Source organism: Sceloporus occidentalis, unplaced genomic scaffold, assembly GCF_023333645.1.
Source record: "Sceloporus occidentalis isolate IW3139 unplaced genomic scaffold, rSceOcc1.0.p SCAF_1, whole genome shotgun sequence".
NCBI classification, from domain to species: domain Eukaryota; kingdom Metazoa; phylum Chordata; class Lepidosauria; order Squamata; family Phrynosomatidae; genus Sceloporus; species Sceloporus occidentalis.
The window spans coordinates 222,031,584-222,052,718 of record NW_028316981.1 but is presented as its reverse complement, the minus strand read 5'-3'; the positions used below and the strand labels follow the sequence as shown (position 1 = coordinate 222,052,718).

The window sequence follows — 21,135 nt, the reverse complement described above, 5'->3', positions numbered from 1 at the left end:
TGAAAGACGAAACAGCCGCACCTTGGTGCATACTTTGCCAATATGTGAAGAGTACAGAATTTTTCATTTGCTGGAAAAAAGGGGGCCTTTGTCACCTGTTAAGAGACACCAACTCTAGCTTGCTTCTAGCTTGGCCAAGCAGCAGGTAGGCTATGCAAAAGACCGGCCCATTCAGGTCCACTGATATACCTTGTGAGCTTGCAAAGAGACACTAGTTGTTGTTCTGCATCCCTCAAGTGGATGGGTGACTTCTTTAAAGGTCTGCTGCTATTAACACTACTCTCAAGGCTGGGGCACAAGTCACATCAATTAATTAATAAATATATAAGCTTATTAAAAATGCTGTGTATTCTGTGCTTCAAAAGTTACCAAAATTCTGTACCAAGATGTCTCTGCAATAAGTAAAGTTGAATTTTGAAAATAAATGTATTACATAAATTTGGATGGGACTGTTTTAAACTTTTTGAATAGTCTATATTCTGCTGACTTTGTGCAGGTGGCTACCTAAGGGTCTGAACCTAGTTGGTCATCCCAACTATAGCAGACAAGGACTGATAATTTAACATTTGTGTAATTCATACCGATTACTCTAGATGGGACTAGCAATTGAATTTGGATATTAAAATCCAGTTCAGTCCAGTCTCTGATGACTTATTTCAATTACCCATTTTCTGAGAATTCAATAGGTATTGAACTTTTAAGCATATCTTTACATCATAAAAATTAGAAACTTACAACCTTGAAAGTTTCTAATTCTCAGAGAGCTATATTCCATGAACCCTATACCATATTCTGTAACATCTTCATGCTTCATGTTGAGAATGATGGTCCCATGTTCTTCCCACACATACGCTAGAGTGTTTTCAGAACAAATGCTCTACACCCCTTGCCAGCTTTTGGACAGAAGGAACCATGGCAGGCTTGCCCAACTTGCAACCCTCCAATGTACTGGAGTACAATCCTCATCCTCCATAGCCAAGAGGACCATTTTTGGTCTAAAGGGGATGGAGGCTGCAGTCTAACACATCTGGATGGCATGAGGTTGAAGAATTGGGAGAATAGCTTCATTGGGACCATGACAAAATATTTCCATTCTGATGTGATAGCTAAAAAACCATCTGGGAGAGCATGGAACACTACAAAAATTACAAAAGGTTTAGCCAAGATTAAATTATTTGAATTAACTATTAGCATGACAGAGACTGCATACTGTTTGCTCAATCACATTTTTTTCCATCATGGAGCACACTGACACCCTATTCTTGACTACATTCTTCCCTTCTTAGACATCACCAGCCATTTCCCACACACTTCTTTCTACAGCCACAAGAGCTACAAGTTTAAGATGAAAGCAGTAACATCAAGGCAACTAAATTCTACAACCAATGCTAAAATATGCACATTTTCTAAGGAACATTGCAGCCCTAATTAGAAAGAACCAGTCAATTTTAATGGCACTGTTGTCTCAGGATGACTCTGAATTCAGAAATCATTTCTAAGGTACATTGTACTAAATTCCTAGTTTGGAAATGGAGTTTTTCTCTAGCCTGTGGTAGTGAAAATGATCTCTCTCTCTCAAGAAAGAACAGCCATTTCTAAGGTGTGGTATAACAGGTGAACAAAAACGTAGAAGCAGTCTCTTTTTAACTAAAGACAAGGAGACTAGATACCACATCTGATCCTCCTTAAACATACTCCACTAATTCTAGTGAAGCTGCACCAAACCAATGTTGCAAATGCTTTTTTCCCATTTTCAGTTCTAAATTCTTTCATATTCTCCTTCATTTTTAATGGGGACACTGTTATACAGGGGAAAAAAGTAAGACAGATAAGCTTGAGGGTCTACTGAAACAATGTCTCTGGCAGCCCTGCAAAGCCAAGAGAAATGCTGTGGAAAGTGAACTGGCCTCTACCTGGGCACGCCTGGAGGAATGCCGGGTGGAACGCGTGCTGGCCGTGAAGGAATCTGAGGAGGGGCTGAAAAGGGGTCATTATTAGCAACAAAAGCACTCTGGGGTCCAGGGCGTGAAGGAATGGGTGGTGCCACAAAAGAGGAAGGGCCTGCTGCTGGTACTGGGATCAAGGGAGGGCCCGGCATGGGCCCCCTCACAGCTGGGGGTCTCCCTGGTGGCAGAACAGTAGAAGGAGGCCTGCGCTGTGGTGTTGGGCTGCAAAGGAAAGAAAAGAGAACCATTAGAATAGGCAAGACAGGTTAGCACAGATTAATATAGCAGACTCTCAAGTCTGAAGTCCAGTGTTAAAATGGAAGCTGCATGCTTTACAATTTGCATGTGTCTGCCATTTGTTTCCAGAGCTAATCAATGAAATCTAAAAATCCTACTGAATGAGACTGACAATAGAAGAAAACTACCAAGAAACTCAAGCCAAAGATTATATATCTAGTTCAATGCTAAAACTGTAGGGGATGCTGGTCAAATGTAGTTCTCTAAGGTCTTGCTGCAGTTCTGGGGAGAAGATGGATCTGAAAACATCACTTTCACTTTGATTTGTCACTTGTATCTTCTGGACTTGCTGGTTCTCCCTATATCTTAACAAAAAGCCCATCAGATCCAGGTGGTAATCCACTGTAACTCACCTATGACCACTGCTCCCTGCCTGAAGCCACGTGTCATCCACAGGAGGAGGAACTGGTGTAGAAACGGTGCTGGTACTGATGTCTCCAATTATGTGCAAGGCTTCCTTCAGAGCATGGTACATTCGCAACATGTCATCCCTGCGCTGTGCCTGGTCTGCAGACTCCTCCATCAAGCTGTTTTGGTCTGCGGAGGAGTACAGGTAGGCCAGCAGCTCTGAGTGTATGAAATCCTTGGTCTGTGAGGATGAAGGAACATGGGTTACACTGAATAGGTAATATTTTCTGTATTTGATGGGTTGGATGTGATGACCTAAATCATGTTCTAGTCTCAACCAGAGTTAACCCACTGAATCTACAACTGAATGATCAATCAACACTTGTGTAAATCCTATTGACTGAATTGGGATTACTCTACGTGGGATTAATGACTGGCTTTTGGGTAGTATATTCAAACTGGAGCAATGTTAGGAGTCAGTCTTAATCTTGGTCACTAAAACATATGTATTCCATATATTTTGCTGAAAAAGAACTCAAAGAGACAAACAAAGTCAACAACATCATCTTAAAATTCCATGCAAACAATCAACACAGAGAGACAAATCCCACACCTATTGAAACTTTTAGCCATATGCCTTCATGAAGAGCCAGGTTTTACTTATGTGCCACCTTATAACAGTGTGTTCTTAGTGTCAAGAGTCTGACTCTGCTGGCAGAGAATTCCACAAGGTGGATACAAACATCAAAAAGATTCTAGATCAAGGTGGAGTGTTGTGGGTCTGCAGTCCTCTGCACACCACTCCATTAGTAGCCAAAAACTAAACAGAGAGAAACTTGCACTTTCTGGTTTTGGTCAATTTTCTTGGGTAGACAGGGAGATTTGGGGTGGCTGGGGTGTCTCAAAGGGTTGTGCCACTCTCAGAGGCCTCCAGGACTGTCTTTTGGGACAAGTTCGCCCATCAAACAAGATAGAGACCGGCTGGAGGGGGGAGGGACTTCAGGGTTTGCAAAAGGCTATGGGGACTTCATGTCCCCTGTAGGTTGCATGCAGTTCATCAGCCAGTGATTCAGATCTTGAGGCTGCATGTTGAATTTCATGAGGCTGGGGGAATGGGATCAACTGCCTTGTGCTTCCTGCTCTCCAAGAATCTGCATATTACCTAAAACCAGTCTTGTGCATTCTGTAAGTGGCATGCACAAGCTTGATTTTAGAAAAGATTCAGAAGCACAGGAATTAATGTCAGCAAGAAATATGAAGCCAGCAGCTACAAAGGTAAGGCTAAAACTGAGAAACAATCTTAGCAGTAATGGAAAACTCTGTTTCATCTCTGTAAGGAAACAAAAAGCCAACACTCACATTGTTTATCATTAGGTGCATTATCGTCTTTGGCATAAGGTCCCGGATAGACTTGTTGATGATACTGACATACGAGTCAACAAGATTTCGAATAGTTTCCACTTGTCGCTCCAGTTGAGGATCCATGGAAAAGGTGTTTTCCTGACCCCCATCTTCATTCTCTGCCTGCTCAGAGAAAAAGTCAGATGCTGTTGCAATAAACATTTTCATGCCAGCATAGGGACAGTCCATACATTTCTTCAAGACATCATTAAATCTTTCTTTCCTCCATTTTCAAATGGGAAAGCAAGCTGCAGCAAAATCAATGAACAGGGTTCTGACACCTTAAAGACTAGGGCATTTACTACTGTGCAAGCTTTTATGGACCACAACCTACTTCAGGTATGTGCATTGTTAACCAGAATTTCACCTTCTGCATTTAATTTCTATCTGACCCCACTATTTACAAATCCCTATTCCACTCCAACAACCATGTATACTGTATATACACACATACAAAAAACTTTGGATAAAACTTCATGAAACCAAATGAAGTGATCTGTAATTTAAAAAACTTATTATGGCAGTGAGTCGTTAAGATGCCATAAAACTCTACACTGCTTCTGAGTTCCCATCTGCCAGGTTCTGAAGCCACTTGGATCTCCTATTCTGCTTTCAAACTTGCATTTACAGTAACTTAGTGAGGATCTGGAATTTGAAGGACTGCGGGTCCTTCTTCACCCGCCTGCAAAATCTTTCAGTGTCATATTGACTGAATGGGATGAAAATCTTTCTCCTAACAAACAAAACAAACAGCTTCATTTCTATACCACTTCATACCGAACTAGCAGTGTCTAAGTAGTTTACAACTGTAATCTAATTGCCTTCAACAAGCTGTGTACCCATTCTAGATACCTTGGAAGGATGTGAGTCTGAGGCGAGCTTGAGCCCTTTTTGCTGGTACTGAACTCGCAACCTTATGGTTTTGAGTGAGTGGTTGCAGTACAGGCATTTCACCACTGTGCCACCAGGGCTCCTAACATGTTGATTGCCTCCATCTCTTCTCTCATTCTTCCTACAGTTCCCAAATGCTCCTGCCCATTCAATTCTACTTTCTTCTTGCCACTTTAAACTTCCCATATTTTCCGAGGATGTCTTCCCTTTCACTATTCAAAGATCAAGATCACCTTCCTCTTCAAATTTATTCTGCTACTGGACTACCAAGAGATTCACTGCCTACCCTTCCCGATCAATGGAGGATCAATCTAGCTGCAGCTTTTCATATGACCTTGCCAATTTAGAACCCCATATAAAATAAACAATCAGCAAAGGATTTTGAGAAACAAACCAATTATTAGAACAGTTAAGCAATGGGGCTGATGTACTGAGGGAAGCTATAACATTTCCAATAGAAGGATGAAACAGATCTGCCCACCCCTCTCTGGGTCTACATTACAACAGGTCTCCTCTTAAGATAAGATATAAGACCTGCCATTTCTGATTATGTTTGTATTATCAGTTTGAAGTAATTATCTGCTTTGTCACTACTTTTGGCTCACCCTCTTGAATGTTTCACTGCACTCATATCAAAACTAAACTTTTAACATCTAAATGGTTATTACCTTTAAAATATAACTGTAGGGGGAGAAGCAAATAGAGACAGGAGGATACAGGTGATGTTTCTTGCACCTGTCTCTCTCTAAGAAAATGCTATTAAAACCTCAGGACATGGACTACCCCATTCAGGATATGGTGCCTAGCATGTCACAGCCTCTTCTTCTTGCCTTGGGCATTCCTCAAAAGCCAGACTGAAGAATTGTGCCTTAGCATGCCCACCCTTCCCCTACTGCTGAGGAGAAAATGAATGTTTACTTGGTCTTTCTCAGGGTAAACACCAGCACGAAGGAAGGAAGCCTTCCAGCTGTCCACATCTTCCTGGGAATCACAGGCAAGTTCAATCTGGCGTAGGTCTTTATACACATTTCTAAATTGGGATGAAAAAAAGAGGGTAAGAATAACATATTCCCCTGGCCAGTGAGAAAAACTCTACAACATGCAATAAATAAGTTAAGTAGCTTTGCCTTTCTTTACTAATTTCTCTTGGCCTAAGAACATTTAAGATTGCAAGAAGATTCAGTTGATAGAATACTTGAGTCAGCCATGAAAGAGATGCTGCTGCACCTAGACCAAGGGTTCCCAAACTGGGAGTGAGAGATTAAATTTCAGGGCATGCAACAAAGAGTGACTTGTGTCCTTGAGTGACGAGTCATCACTCAGTTTTTTTTTAAATAAAATAGAATCCAATTACTCAATTTAGATCCATTTGTTCACCCACAGTATTGCATGTGGTTCAATTTGTGGTTCAAAAATTAAAAATTAGACTTCTTCATCTTCAAATGTGATAGTTACTTTTTTAGGAGGTGCGAACATTAATGAAACATTTCCTAGAGATGTGGGGTATAGAAAAGGTTGGGAACCACAGACCTAGCAGATCTGTGCCAAATAGTTGTGTACCAGTACGAATATGCCCCAGTCTCCACTGAAACTTTACATCCTTAAAGGGCTTCAGTGTGTTGCTTTTCCTTGACCTCCTTCCCTTCAGGTATTTACATGAATACGTCCATCATCTCTGTGGCCAGGCCAGTTGGGATCACAAAGTATAGTCCAAAACATCAAGAAGCCATCAGTTTACAAGATCTTCACTATATTTATTGATTTTACTGTAAGCTGCCCAGAGATCTCATAATATGGACAGGTTGCTTACCTGTAACGGTATTTCTTCGAGTGGTCATCTGCGAATTCACACAAATGGGTTATTCTGCGCCTGCACAGTTAGCTTCGGAAACTTCTTGGAGAGACTAGAGGCGTTTTGGCGGTAGCCCTGCCCACTCTCCAACTGCCTTTATCAGTTGGTTTCCCGCCTAAACCTTCAGTTCCATGGACGCCGAGTAGCAGCAGCCCAGGACCAAAGGAGAATCAGGCAGGGCATGACTGTGTGGAGAGGATGGGCGGGATTTGTGTGAATTCGTAGATGACCATTCGAAGAAACACTGTTACAGGTAAGCAACCTGTCCTTCTTCGTGGTCTCTGCGAATCACACTAGCAAGCTTAGGTCAGTGGAGGTGGAAGTGCCATGCCACACTAGAAAGGCATATTGACGCCAAATAGAATCACCAGGTGGGAAACCAATCCCAAGGGCATGCAAACGTGGGGACGAACAGTCCCGCTGACATGACAACTCTACAGAGTCATGTAGAAATCCAATAGTGAGACATAGTGGAAACAGTCACCAATGCAGCTGAAACACGCCCACTGGCAGAAAAACAGGCTTGCCAGCTAACCATATGTTTGAAAGACTGTAGGCAGACCATGATGGTCCTTAATAAATGGCAGGTGTAAACTAAAATCAGGAAAAAACCCTGACCTAGATAGCACAGGTTTGTTGGCAATGGAGATTATGCCAAAGCTAATAATGGTGTGGAGCAGAAGGAAGCTCACTACTGTAAGTAGTTAGGGGAAAACAACAAACAAGAAGGTCTGGTATACAGACATTGTCTAATCCAAAGGGTGGATTGAATCCAACATGAAGGGCAAAGGGCTCACAGCAATGCGAGGCTGCAGAGGCCGGGACATTGATAACTAGGAAAGAGGGGCTTGCAAAGCCCTTAAATTTGAGCGTGTTGTTGAAAGGAAAAAGGACAGTGACCTGATAAAGCCTCTCGAAGCCATGATTTGGAGACTATAGCATTAACAAACACACCCAAGGATGCCAAGCAGTCTAGGGCTGAATGTTCTCTTTAACAGAGTATGAAATAGACAATCTGTGGTCAGCAACAGGATGGTTGGGAAGTCCATCCATAGACAGAGAGCCTAATAACATTGAAATGGAGAGGAGCTCCAGTACTAATTTCTGGAACAGAGGCAGACATCAGAGAGGAGGAATATTACCTCATTCAGTCACAACTAATTTGAGACAGAAAGAAATGAGAAGACTGTAAAGTCCAATTGTTGTGACCCATGAGACACACTGTATCTGAGCATGATGTTTCAGGCTATCAGCATGAAGCCTGCAGATCTGAGACACAGCCAGAACAGCCAAAACTGATAGGTAAACAGTGTGGCAGGAGTGACATGGTATCAATCCATCATGGATGGACCCTGGGATGGAAAACAGACATATATTCCTCATCATATATAGTAGCCCATGGTAAAAGGCAAAAAGTGCCTTAACTGACATTCATACTGGGAAGTAGAAACCCTTTTCCCTGTGAATGATGGTGATAGTACCAAAGCCCGTCATTGAGGGAAAAAACGATCACAATCACGCTGGCACTGAGAGTACAATGGTATTGTCTCTAGGTACAGAGGGAGCAAATCAATTGACGAGTGATTGTAAAATCCCAGAGGCCATTCATATGGTGAAGGATTATCCGTACCAAAGAGCACAGGTTGTGCTCCCAAGATTATGGGGGACAACCCAGAAGACAGGCTTGAGAGTCCACATTAAGTGACGTTTAGCCGTCTCTGTTAACGGAAAAATTAAACTGTCAAAGGTATCTGTACATAGTACCATGAAGCCTGAGAGGGAGGACGTCCTCATAAATTTGTAACATTGGAATGGTGATGTCCTCCTTCAGTATGGAGGTGCACCACATTCCCCAAATCAACTATATAAAGATAACCGTGATGTCGGGTCTCGGTTACGGGAGGAGCATTGACACTGTTTACCAGTCCAATGACAATGGCATCTCTTGATATCGATGCCATGATATCATGAAATAGATCTGGGTTTTGAATGAAATAGGCCCAAGGTGAGTATGTGCCAGAGGGATCATTTTTGATTCGTAGGCAACAAACGGACCCCTGGTAATGGTTGGAGGGATGAATTGTAGGAGTCGGAGAGGGCCTTGAGAAGGGAGAAAGAACATGGCCCTGAATTTGGGAGAGCACTCGCAGATAGTGAACCTCAGTACCGAGGAAACACAATGGTCTCGAGTCAGGGAGGCAAGAGCCAGTGGTGCACCTTGCTGTGCAGAGGGGAAATCACGGAATCAAAGTGGCAGAGCACTCGCTAGAAGTTGACCTCAGTACAGAGGGAGCCACTATGGTCCCAAACCCAAACCACATTGGCTGGAGGAAACAGCTAATTGCAGACACGAAAGCAAACATGTAGCGGCGAGAGGCAAGTGGTGTTAGCAGTAATGGCCCTTGGAAATTGAGAGGCCAGCTGCATCCAAGTCCTCTTGTGCAGCTTAAATGGAACCGATGGTGGGCCCTGAATATTTGTCCTCTCAAAAAAGTGTGAGGATGAAATACAGCCATATCATAACGGTATCCTGGCAACCACCTGATTATCGGGGGAGATGCCCTGTAAGATCATCTGTAGGACAATCTGGGACTCCACAGACAGTCAGGGGCCAATGAGCGTCGAAGCAGGGATGCGAGGCAATAGGTTTGATTCTGAAGAGACGAGGGCAGCGGTAGGCTGTAAGCCAAATGGTTTGACCCTGAAACATCAAAGGGTATCAAGATCCAAGAGTCAGGGACCAACAAGGGTCGAAGACAGGCTGCAAGCCAATCGGTATGACTCCTGAAAAGTCAGGGACCGATGAAGATTGAAGTCTGGCAGCCAGCCAATTAGTTTGACCCAGAGAGTCAAGGACCGACGAGGCTCGAAGTTGGACCACAAGCCAATCTGTATGACTCCAGAGAATCAGGGATCAATGAGGATCGATGACAGGCTGCCATCTAGTCGGTATGGGACTGATGTGGATCAAAGTTGGGCTGCCAGCCAATTGGTTTGACCCCTGAGAGTCAGGGACTGACGAGGCTCAAAGTCGGACAACAATCCAATTGGTATGAGTCTGGAGAGTCAGAGACCGATGCAGATCAAGGTCAAGCAGCCATCCAATTGGTTTGACCCCAGAGAGTCAGGGACCGACAAGGGTTGGAGCCAGGCTGCATGCCAATCGGTATGACTTCAGAAAGTCAGGGACCGATAAGGATCCATGTTGGGCTGCCAGCCAAACCATATGACCCCAAAGAGTCAGGGACTGATGAAAGTCCAAGTCATGCAGCCAGCCAAATGGTTTGATCCCGGAGAGTCAGGGACTGAAAAGGCTCAAAGTTGGGCTAGAAGCCAATTGGTATGATTTCAGAGAGTCAGCAACCAATGGGGATCAATGTCAGGCTGCAATCCAGTTGGTATGACTCCAGAGAGTTAGGGGCCGATGCAGATCAACATCAGGCAGTCATTCAATCAGTTTGAACCCGAAGAGTCAGGGATCGATGAGGGCTGGAGCCAGGCTGCATGCCAATCGGTATGACTTCAGAAAGTCAGGGACCAATAAGGATCCATGTTGGGCTGCCAGCCGAACGGTTTGACCACAAAGAGTCAGGGACTGATGAAGACCCAAGTCATGCAGCCAGACAAACGGTTTGACTCCAGAGAGCCAAGGACAGACAAGGCTCAAAGTTGGGCTAGAAGCCAATTGATATGACTTTGTGGAGAGTCAGGGACCGATGAGGATCCATGTTGGGCTGCAAGCCAGTCAGTTTGGCTCCAGAGAGTCAGGGACCGATGATGATGACATCCAATTGGTGTGACCCTGAGGAGCTGGGGACCGGTGAGGACTGAAATCAAGGCAGCTAGTAACAACTCCTCCTCAGGAGAATGAAGAGACAAAAGCAAGGCGAATGGCCCTGAGACGGTTTGTCCGCAGCAAAAGAGCGGTTATAGTCAAGCAATTTTGGAAGGAAGGCTGGTGTTTTTATAAGTTTCTTTAAGAGATAAGATGGTGAAAGTGCCCCATTCTAAAAAAAATTCTAGGAATAAAAAGGGGCTTTGGCAAGCGCGCCAGTAAGGCGGGCTTTATTTTAAAAACTTTTCAAAGCTCTGCCAAGCACACCAACTGAGGTGAGTGGCCGTTTGTATTAAAAAAAATTCTCTGAAAGGAAAGGGCCTTGCCAATGCAAAGGCGAGGCAAACTGCTGTTAAACAACTTCACTTCAAAATTTAAGTTCACATTTAAGTATATGATTATCTATAAAATCATAGCATTTGTTTTAAAATATAAACAACGATGTTAAAAAATGACCACCAAAACGCAGATTGATCCTGTCAAATCAAGGAAAATGAATCTCTGAAGAGTGCCTAGATGCTGCTGCTAGTGCGGCGGACAAAAGGAACGGAGGGTTCAGGCAGGAAACCAGCTAATAAGGCAGTTGCTGGAGAGTGGGCAGGGCTGCCACCAAAACGCCTCTAGTCTCTCCAAGAAGGTGCCGAAGCTAACTCTGCAGGCGCAGAATAATAACCCATTGGTGTGATTCGCAGAGACCACAAAGAAGAAGGGAATGATATAAGATGTTATTTTATTTATTTAAAATGTTTATGACTTCTGAAACTCATCCAGGTATTATCATTAGATGCTCTTGTAGGTTAACAAGTTTTCCTAAGCTTGAACAGAATGCGTGACTCACATCTAGTAGATTTTTTTAAAAATAGGTGCTCTTTTCACAAGCATTTGTCTTTCTGTAAAACCAGCACAGATATAAGTTTTCCACATGAACTGAGCTAAAAGAATACAATGAGTTCTTAAATGTTCTGAAAAGAAGGAAAGGTCTATACTATCTCATTATGTTATGACTCCCTTACCTTTGTTCTGTGTTAAAGATGGCAAACACATGCTTGTTGGACATGAAACCTTTCTCCACATCTCTGATTTTTAGGTTGTCCAGAGGCAGCATGTATTTCTTCTCTTTCTCCTGTGAGGACAAAGTGGGGATGAGGTAGGGACAAAATTATGCATGTTGGCTTTGTCCTGTAACAGGAAGCTCAATAAATTAGTAGGAAGGAACTTCATAAAATAGTCTTTAATGTTTGCTATACATTCAAAGGCAGACTGATTTGTTAATTCGCTGAGAGTTCAAAATTTGGCAAGTCCTTGATACTACAGTTAGACCCTGGTGTCTGCTGGGGTTTGGCTCCAGGATTCCCTGTGGATACCAAAATCCATGGATGCTCAAGTTCCATTATATACAATGGCAATGTAAAATGGTGCTATATAAAATCGTAAAATTAAGGTTTGCTTTTTGGTATGTGTGTATATATGTATGTTTATGTGCAATTTTCAAGCCATTGATGGTTAAATCTGTGGATAACGAATCTGTGGATACAGAGGGCCAACTGTAGTCTTGCCATCACCAAGTCTTTAAAAGTAAAGCCTAAGCGACTCATTCAGTGCTTACACATAGCAACTTTTTTCATGCTCACCATGTTCATAAATTTGCTGCACTTTCCATGCTTCATTTTTGTCCATATGTGGTCTGAGACAAATGTAATATCCAAGAACTCCAAAATCCTATATGCTCCACTACAGGTTCTAGCATTTTATTTTCTTCAGTATAGCTTCTCCCCATCCCTGGCCCATAATATCAAGCAATATTCATGGTTTTTTTAAAGTACTTTGGGGACAGAGTGCTGCATTAGCAGTAAGTACTGTATGTCTGGCAGGCAAAATCTGCCCAGCTTGTGAACCTATTGCCTTTTAAACCTCGCAGATCTGGCTGAAGGAAACACTGAGAGCACAAAGATAATGGCAAGAAATGGGAGAAAGGCCCATATTTCTCTTAGGTAGCTGGGCAAATTATGTCAAAAACAGACTAAGGTTACTAATTGTTTTCCAGGCTCAGTTCAAACAGTTTCAACTTTTAGATTTCTGAGCAGCTTACAACTTGACTATCTGAAGGAATGCCAGTCTCATTAGAGCCCCCCCCCCCCCCGGACCAATATAAATCTCTTTAACTTGGTGATTTAAATATCTTTATTAGTAGTGCCATTTTTAGTAACTCATTGGAATGTTTTATTGTGCATTTAAACTTTCTTGCTCGGTGTCTTCTAGTCATTTCTGACTTATGGTGACCCTAACATAAACTTTATTGTTGTTGGCCTTAGGGATGCAATAAGACAAAAAGTCCTGAAGGCACCCAACAACAACAAAGACAAACCTTTCAAAGAGTATTCTCAGCAGAATTTGTTCAGAAGAGTTTTTTTGGGCTTTGTCTAAGGCTGAGCGTGACTTGCCTGTGGCCCAGTGAGTTTTCACGGCTGAGCAGGGATTCAAACCCTGGTCTTCAGAGTCCTTTTTCTAAGGCTCAAACGCTACATCATGCGGGCTCTCTTTTACTATTTGCTTTTTTATCTGTTATGCACTACCTTGGTAATTTAGGCAGAAAGTCATCAAAATAAAAGTATTGCAAACCAAAGAATGAATCTAAGGGAAGTCAGCACCTAGAAGTGGAAGGCTGGTGATGGCGAAGCTTTTTGAAATTTGATCTAAAGCTCAAGGTAGATCTGTTTCACAAGGTCTACATGCCTGTTTCTCAAGGGGAAACCTTTACCATTACCTTTATATGCCTCTCATTACTGCCACTGACTGCAATAGTTTCGTCTGGCTGTTCTGGGTACAAAAATTAGTGGATACTTCAAAAGCTTGGTAGAAAGGCACAGGGAGATTCTGCTACAATCTGTTACCTGAGATTGTTGCCTAAATTGTACAGGATACTGAGTGGGTGGGGGGGGGGTGCTGTATAAAGAACAGACTTGGAAATGTAAAAGCATTTCTGGCCACAAAAATCTGCTTTCCTTAACAAGCTGTAGCCAAGCTGGTAAGCCCCCCCACCCCATGACTCACACAGAGCTGCCGCTGCAAAAACCCCACATCTGGAATTGTTTATAGCTCCAGATGCTGCTCCCCTCCCTCCCTCCCTCTCTGCACGCACACACAGAATCCCAAAAGTGATGTTTCCTTTGTACGGAGGCCACAACCCGCACCCCCCACCCCCACCCTGTGATTTCCTGAAAGGCCCCAACTAGTTTCCAGACTGGATTCAGCTGTAGACATTGCCACGTCAGAAGAGAGAGAGGAATTTTTCACAGAACGTTTCTACTTGCAAAACCTAAGAAAGAAGAAGAGAAGAGGACTTGCACACAGAAGAGTCTTCTGTACGCCAGCCCCGCCTGCCCAGTGTTCAGACTACCTGTTCAGGAAGCTACAAAGGTGTACAGTAGTCTGCACATTGGTTAGACTGGGCTTGGGTGAGCAACATTTCAAGGGGGTTTGCTGTCCAGGTAAGTTTCTACAGCTGCTTTCAGTGGTGGGGAAAGGGGGAGAGCAGCTTTACTCCAAGTTTCAAGTTTTAACAAAATCTACTGAACATGTGCTTTTCTGCCTATGCAAGCAATGGTTTATGGCCTTCTTTATGAATTACAGATGATGATGTGATAATCAGACAATTTATTTTCAGATACAGGTGCTTTGATAACTAAACAAAATTCTTAATCCAATGCATTACAGGAATGTGTACTCAAGCCGCATTTCCTAGTGAAGTAGACTGACTGTTGCAAACTCAGTTCAAGCAGCAGCTCCGTTTCATCAGCTCAGTTTCTCCTGGAGAGTGCCTTGTTTACACTGAGCCTGCTGGTTCTCATCTTCCAGACAAGCGCTCCCCCACAAAGGCCTCCCCATTTCTGGACATGGGTTGCCTATGATATGGAGTGAGGGAAGAAGAAAAACATTTTTACTGGCTCCACAGTTCTTGACGGTGCACCATCCTTTATGTCCTTCTTTTCTTTGCAACCACTTGGAATATAAAAGAGATCTTCCTAGCTTGGATGGCTATGTATAGTATAGTATAATATAATATAATATAATATAATATAATACAACATAATACAATATAAAATAATATAATATGTGTGCTTTGTGTGCATGTGTGGATGGGAGAATAAAAACTGTTCAAGGAACACATGTGCTACACTCCAGTAGCTCAACTAAGCCTGCTACCATTTCTAGAACCAAGTATTACGAAGAAAATACTAACTTGTCAGACTCTACTCAAAGAGTAAGGCAGAGAAGAGGTGCCCCCCCGAAGACATTGGAGGTGCCCCCCCACACAAAAAGAATATATCTATTTATTGCACCCAAATGCCCTCCGGGGACAATTTCATCATGTATTGAGCCTGCCAGGCCATTTTAAAAGACATAGAACCTGACATGGAAATCAATTTCCAGTTAATTCCTTGTAAGAGAAAAAAAATCTTCCTCTGGGTCTAAAAGAGCAGCAAAATTGCCGCTCATATCTCCAGAAATATAGTAATAGTAATGATGATGATGATGATGATGCAATGGAATAACAGAGTTGGAAGAGACCTCAAGGGCCATCCAGTCCAATGCCCTGCCATGTAGGAATAGAGAATCAAAGCACCCCCAACACATGGCCATCCAGCCTCTGCTTAAAGACCTCAAAAAGAAAGAGACTCCACCACCCTCCGAGGGAGTATGTTCCACTGTTGAACAGCTCTTACTATTAGAAAGTTCTTCCTCACTTTTTGGTAGAATCTCTCTTCCTGTAGTTTGAATCCATTGCTCTGTGTCCTGTTCTCTGGGGCTGCAGAAAACAAGATTGCTCCAACCTCAATATTTAAATATTTAAAAATATTTAAACAGGGCTCTCATATCACCTAAGTTGCTCCTGATAGGGTATGGTATAACAACAACAACAACAACAACAACAACAGCAACAACAACAACAGGGCACTGGGGACCAGAGCCTGATTTTCTCCCCCCTGATGTGGAAGGCAGCGACCCTATATCTCTGTATATTGCCACATTTACAGTCCCTTGTCCTCCCACCACCTGGCATCTGTCAAACCCCATGGGGAGCCTCTACTGCTGTCACTTAGGAAAGGAAGGAGAAATTCAGCCCACGGAGGAGCAGTTGGTCTCAGCTGTGGAGGTCAAGAAAAATGAGGATGCACTCTCAAATGGAACCCAGAGCAGCCAGATCTTCATGGTCTGAACCACCTGCCCTCTCCCTCCTCTCCCCTTTGCTAAGGAGTATCAGCAGTCCCTACTCTGTGTGTGGGATGTTTTTGGAGAAGGGGCAGGAGAAGAGCCCTCTGCATTTTATCAAAAACATATACATGCATAAGTCACTAAGAGCAGGCAGACGCTCTCTAGGGTATGTGCTTTAAAACACTCATTCTTCTATAGGCTCACAACGCTTTACTGCCCCCAGAGAAGAGATGTAGAATATTCCTGGAACACATAAGTTTTCTGAGCTTTGTTGGTCTATAAGGTACAGTATTCAAAAAAGGCTTTAAAAGGTTACCTGTGTAACATTTAATAAGCAAAATAAAATGTGGAAACAATAAAACTGAAGGCAATTTGAGAGACTTGAAGGGACAGAAAAAGTTAATAGAATGAAAATTGATATAAGCTACTAGTTTTGAGAATGCACAGAGAAAGGAAAGATAACCTTTTCTCTTAGTAATAATAATAATAATAATAATAATAATAATAAATATTTTTTATTTATATAGGATAAAGTTAAGGGTAAGGTGGAGAAAACATGAAATTTAATGATTAATATGATTAAGAAATATAGGTATGTGTGAGAAGATGTAAGCATTGGTGGAAGATTAAAAATACTGATGAGAAGGAATATAAGTTTAGAAAAGATTACAGAAATGACTTAAAGCAATATGTGGAATCACAATGATGTTGATCAATGAAGATGCTTAAATTGAACAGAAAGTAAATGACAAAGTTTTGTTTTAAGGTAATTTTACAATAAAAATATTTTTTAAAAAGTAAACTATGTGAATGGCCTTCAACTAGTATGTTTTTGGACATGCTGCTGTTTTAAAGTTTTACTGCTGCAGCTTTGGAAATGGTTTTAACACTTGTCAAATTATATTGTTGGGAGTTCTGTATTTTTAAATTTTTAAATGCTTTATTAAAATCTTTTGCAGTTACAGTATATGCATTATTACATTATTGCATTTTAACATAGAATCATAGAATAATAGAGTTGGAAGAGACCACAAGGGCCATTCAGTCCAAGCCCCTGCCATGTAGGAAATCTAAATCAAAGCACTCCCAACAGATGGCCATCCAGCCTGTTTAAAGACCTCTAAGGAAGGAGACTCCACCACACTCTAAAGGAGTGTGTTCCACTGTCGAACAGCCCTTACTGTCAGGAAGTTCCTCCTAATGTTGAGGTGGAACCTCTTTTCCTGTAGCTTGCATCCATTGTTCCGGGTCCTGTTCTCTGGAGCAGCAGAAAACAAACCAGCTCCCTCCTCAATATGACATCCCTTCAAATACTTAAACAGGGCTATCATATCACCTCTTAACCTTCTCTTCTCCAGGCTAAACATCTCCAGCTCCCTAAATTGTTCCTCATAGGGCATGGTTTCCAGACCCTTCACCATTTTAGTGGCCCTCCTTTGGACACACTCCAGTTTCTCCACATACTTTTTAAATTGTGGTGCCCAGAACTGGACACAATATTCCAGGTGAGGCCTGACCAGAGCAGAATAGAGTGGCACAATTACTTCTATTGATGCAGTCTAAAATTGGATTGGCCTTGTTAGCTGCTGCATCACACTGTTGACTCATGTTCAACTTGTGGTCTACTTGGACTCCCAGATCCTTTTCACAAGTAGTCTCGTTCAGCCAGGTATCCCCTATCCTATATCCATGCATGTCATTTTTCGGCCCTAAGTGCAATATCTTACATTTTTCTGTGTTGAAATTCATTTTGTTAGTTTTGGCTCAGCTTTCTAATCTATTAAGGTCATTTTGAATTTTGATCCTGTCCTCTGGGGTATTAGCTACTCCTCCTAATTTGGTGTCATCTGCAAATTTGATAGGTATACCCCCAATTCTGTCATCCAAGTCATTGATAAAGATGTTAAATAGCACTGGGACCAGGACAGACCCCTGTGGGACTCCATTGGTCACTTCTCTCCAGGATGAAAAGGAGCCATTATTGAGCACCCTTTGGGTTTGGCCAGTCAACCAATCACAAATCCATGTAACAGTTACTTATCAATGTACCTATGTATGTTTTCTATGATGTTTGGTTTTTTTAAAATTAATTAATAAAAAACAACAAACAAACAAACAAAAAACCAGTTACGTTGTCAAGCCCACATTTCACTAGCTTATTTGCAAGAATGTCATGGGAAACCCTGTCAAAGGCCTTACTGAAATCAAGATTGCCGCCTTGGGTGGACATGGTCCAGAAAGTCAGCTTATACAGTGGGCCTTGGTTTCTGCTTGGGGTCTGGTCCCAGGCCCACAGCATGGATACCAAAATCCATGGATGCTTAAGTCCATTAAATATAATGGTTATTAAAATAGTGTCCCCTATAGAAAATGGCAAAATCATAGTTTGCTTTCCAGAATTTATATATATTTTTGAATATTTTCAAACTGTGGATAAGGATTCCGTGGATAGGGAGGGCTGACTGTATGTATTTTAAAATAAGAATATCCAAATCAATACAATACAATGAGCTTTGACTGTAACAGCCGCAGACCCACATAATGACTTGGCAAACAGGGATTAATGCCCACCTCTTCATCGCTTGGTCTATGACAAAAGTAGTTCAGAGAAGAAAACTCCAGAAACAAACATGAAGGATCTATTCCAAGTCCTGTCTTCATTCCTCATCCTGTCAAATTTGTACTTTCCATCACCGAGACTGCTGGGCAGACATTAAAATGGTAGACAAAGATACTGGAACCAGTTTCAAAGCTTGCTGATCAAAACAAACTCAGGCATATCATTACTTGCTAACTGTAAAAAAGGCTCTTCCAGTCCCTAATTCCATGAAATGGCCATCTGTAGGGAGACTCTAACCACTGGAAGACCACCAGCTGGTTCCAGAGGTGTTGTCTGCAGTACTCCTGGTACTTTCTCCAACACGTAACTTAATTTATGAAATAATTTTCCAGTCAATTAATTGGCGTTTGAGCCTACAAAAGGTTATCAGTAAACTGGATGTCAGGGAAAGGGAAGGAAATGGGAAATGCTTCCTCTTGCTTTCAATTAACAGGAAGCACTAAGAACTCTGTGTGTGTTGTGCACCTTCAAGTTGTTTCTGACTTATGGCAACTCTACGGCGACCCTATCACAGGATTTTCTTGACAAGTTTCATTAGAGGAAGTTTGCCAATGCCATCCTATGAAGCTGAGTGTGACTTGTCCAAGGTCATCCAGTAGGTTTTTGTGGTCAAGCGAGGATTTGACCTCCAGAGTCATAGTCCAAAGCTCAAACCACTGCACCATGCTGGCTCTCTTGGATGATTTTAAAGCAATCAGTCACACAACATCTCCATCACCCTTCAAATTTCCCCTCAATGCTTAACAATTTCTAGCTAAGTTGATATGAATATGGCAGAAAAGGTTATGTAGATAACTCCAAGGCCCTCTAAGCCAATGCAGTAATGGTAACTTCACCAACATGAAAAATGGGGCTATCACTCTAATGACAATAGGAATGATGCAAGGATAGGGATAACCCATCAACTCAAGGCTGTACTGGCCCACTGCCTAATCTTGTTGCCAAAATAGCACTAGACAATGTAATTTCATCCAAATTAACCTTTCAACATTCTCAGAAATGCTGTATTCGATTAAATAAAAGATGTAAATTAGCACTGAGCAACATTTGAGGAAAACCTCCCAACTCTGTTTACGGGCGGTCTCTTTCCTGGATCAGGAACAAGACTGGGCATATTTGGAAGCAATTTGCTTGTCTGTTCTTTAGCTTCAGGGGCAAAAAGACTGATTTGTTTATTCTAATTACATTCTTCTCTTTGCATTTACTGTAGCAAATCACCTAATGGTATATCAATACTCATTTCTACAAGAATATCTCAATGTCATTCCAGCATGGTATATATTGTTCTATTACAGAAGTCCTCCTTTAGTATGTGAAGGGCCACAAAGAGTACCTTCTCAATGTAGCCCTAGACTAGGTAATAGTTTGCCAGGAGGAGTTTGCTTGGACTCTTCCATGTCTGCCTCTTTGTACTGAAATTTATTTTATTCCAAGCCCTCTGGTCTATTTCATTTTCCTATTGCTACTGCATTATTATTTTTAGCATTTTTATGAAACTCCTAACATAGTGAAACTGCTGTATACTCCAATTCCTATCTTTTTCTCACTTCAAAATAAACTTCACAAATATTTTCCTTCATTACTTAAAAATACTTAAGCCTTCCTGTATGACTTCAGCTATATTTAATTGTAATCTTTAAACATGTTGTCAATCACCCTGAAACATAGGGAGAGATGGGTTTGAAATATTTTCTCCAAAATACTTATGTGTGAAGACTTAGGAAATATTTTGTTTTTTCAGTGACAATACCATAAAATTCTCATGTAAGCTTCTGGTATGCTATCAGAATTCCCTACACTCCAGAAGCTGCATTTCTGAATACACATTTGCTGTTATTACTATTATCTCAGCAACCATAGTGTAGAACTATTCATGGTGTAGGACCAAGAAACCTTTGATTTAAAGAGACAGTTAAGTGCTTACATGCATGCATGACAATACACAGAAGTTATAAGTTAAGATGCTCACCTTAACTTCTGTGTCATGTAAGGAGTAAATGTGTCCCACAGTCTCATATATTGTGCTAGCTTACAACCTGGTCTCCATGCATCTGCACTTGCCACTGGATGTTCAGCCTTAATGGTTTTCTTTCCAGCTGAGGGAACACCAAAGCTAAGAATACCATGGCAGCCATGCCCACTTAACTGCACAATTCCTCCCTGCTATCTGTTCATTTGGGTCAGAAAGGGGGAAATCAATGTTAGTTGTGACAAGCTGCCTAAGAAGACAGATGGACAGGACAGAAGACAAGAAGGAGAATCCCAATACATTGCTGGCCAGGTCCAAGGGCAATCTGCATTGAAATAGGTGAAAATTAAGGCCTCTCTTCCCAAAAAAGACTTATACTTGGCACAGAACCCAAGTAAAATGATATTGCAACACACAGTAGGGTGGAGGAGGAAGATGCACCTGGAAGTAAGGGGAGGGCTCTTGTATGGTGTTCATGGTGGGATACACAAAAATTGGTTGGCAAAATAACACATATTGGGACAGGGAATCCAAGAAGTGCAGCACATGCCTATTCCATACAAGGCAAGACCTAACATAAAAAGAAGGCAGACTGTATCCAAAATGGAAGTCCCTGCCACAAACCAAACCAGAGGTTGGAAAAATTATTTTTAGACCACAATTCTCAGAATCCTCCCAGTGCATCCTGAGTATTAAAGTTCAAAACCAAACAATCTGAAGTACAGGATGGTGTCAAATGGGGAGAATTGCACCTGTGAACAG

General features: G+C 42.0%; 1 protein-coding gene across 7 annotated transcripts in view; it reads right to left on the bottom strand.

Moving 5' to 3' along the window:
• The window catches only part of DNM2 (dynamin 2), a 99,695-nt gene that overhangs the window by 2,354 nt on the left and 76,206 nt on the right, over positions 1 to 21,135 (bottom strand). For all 7 annotated transcript variants that reach the window (XM_089489120.1, XM_089489123.1, XM_089489119.1 and 4 more), the window contains 5 exons: positions 11,584 to 11,693; positions 5,802 to 5,913; positions 3,951 to 4,115; positions 2,597 to 2,832; positions 1,914 to 2,168 (listed from right to left, as the gene is read on the bottom strand). In XM_089489120.1, the coding sequence (XP_089345246.1) occupies positions 1,914 to 2,168; positions 2,597 to 2,832; positions 3,951 to 4,115; positions 5,802 to 5,913; positions 11,584 to 11,693 (878 nt within the window). The remainder of the gene's footprint in view (positions 1 to 1,913; positions 2,169 to 2,596; positions 2,833 to 3,950; positions 4,116 to 5,801; positions 5,914 to 11,583; positions 11,694 to 21,135) is intronic.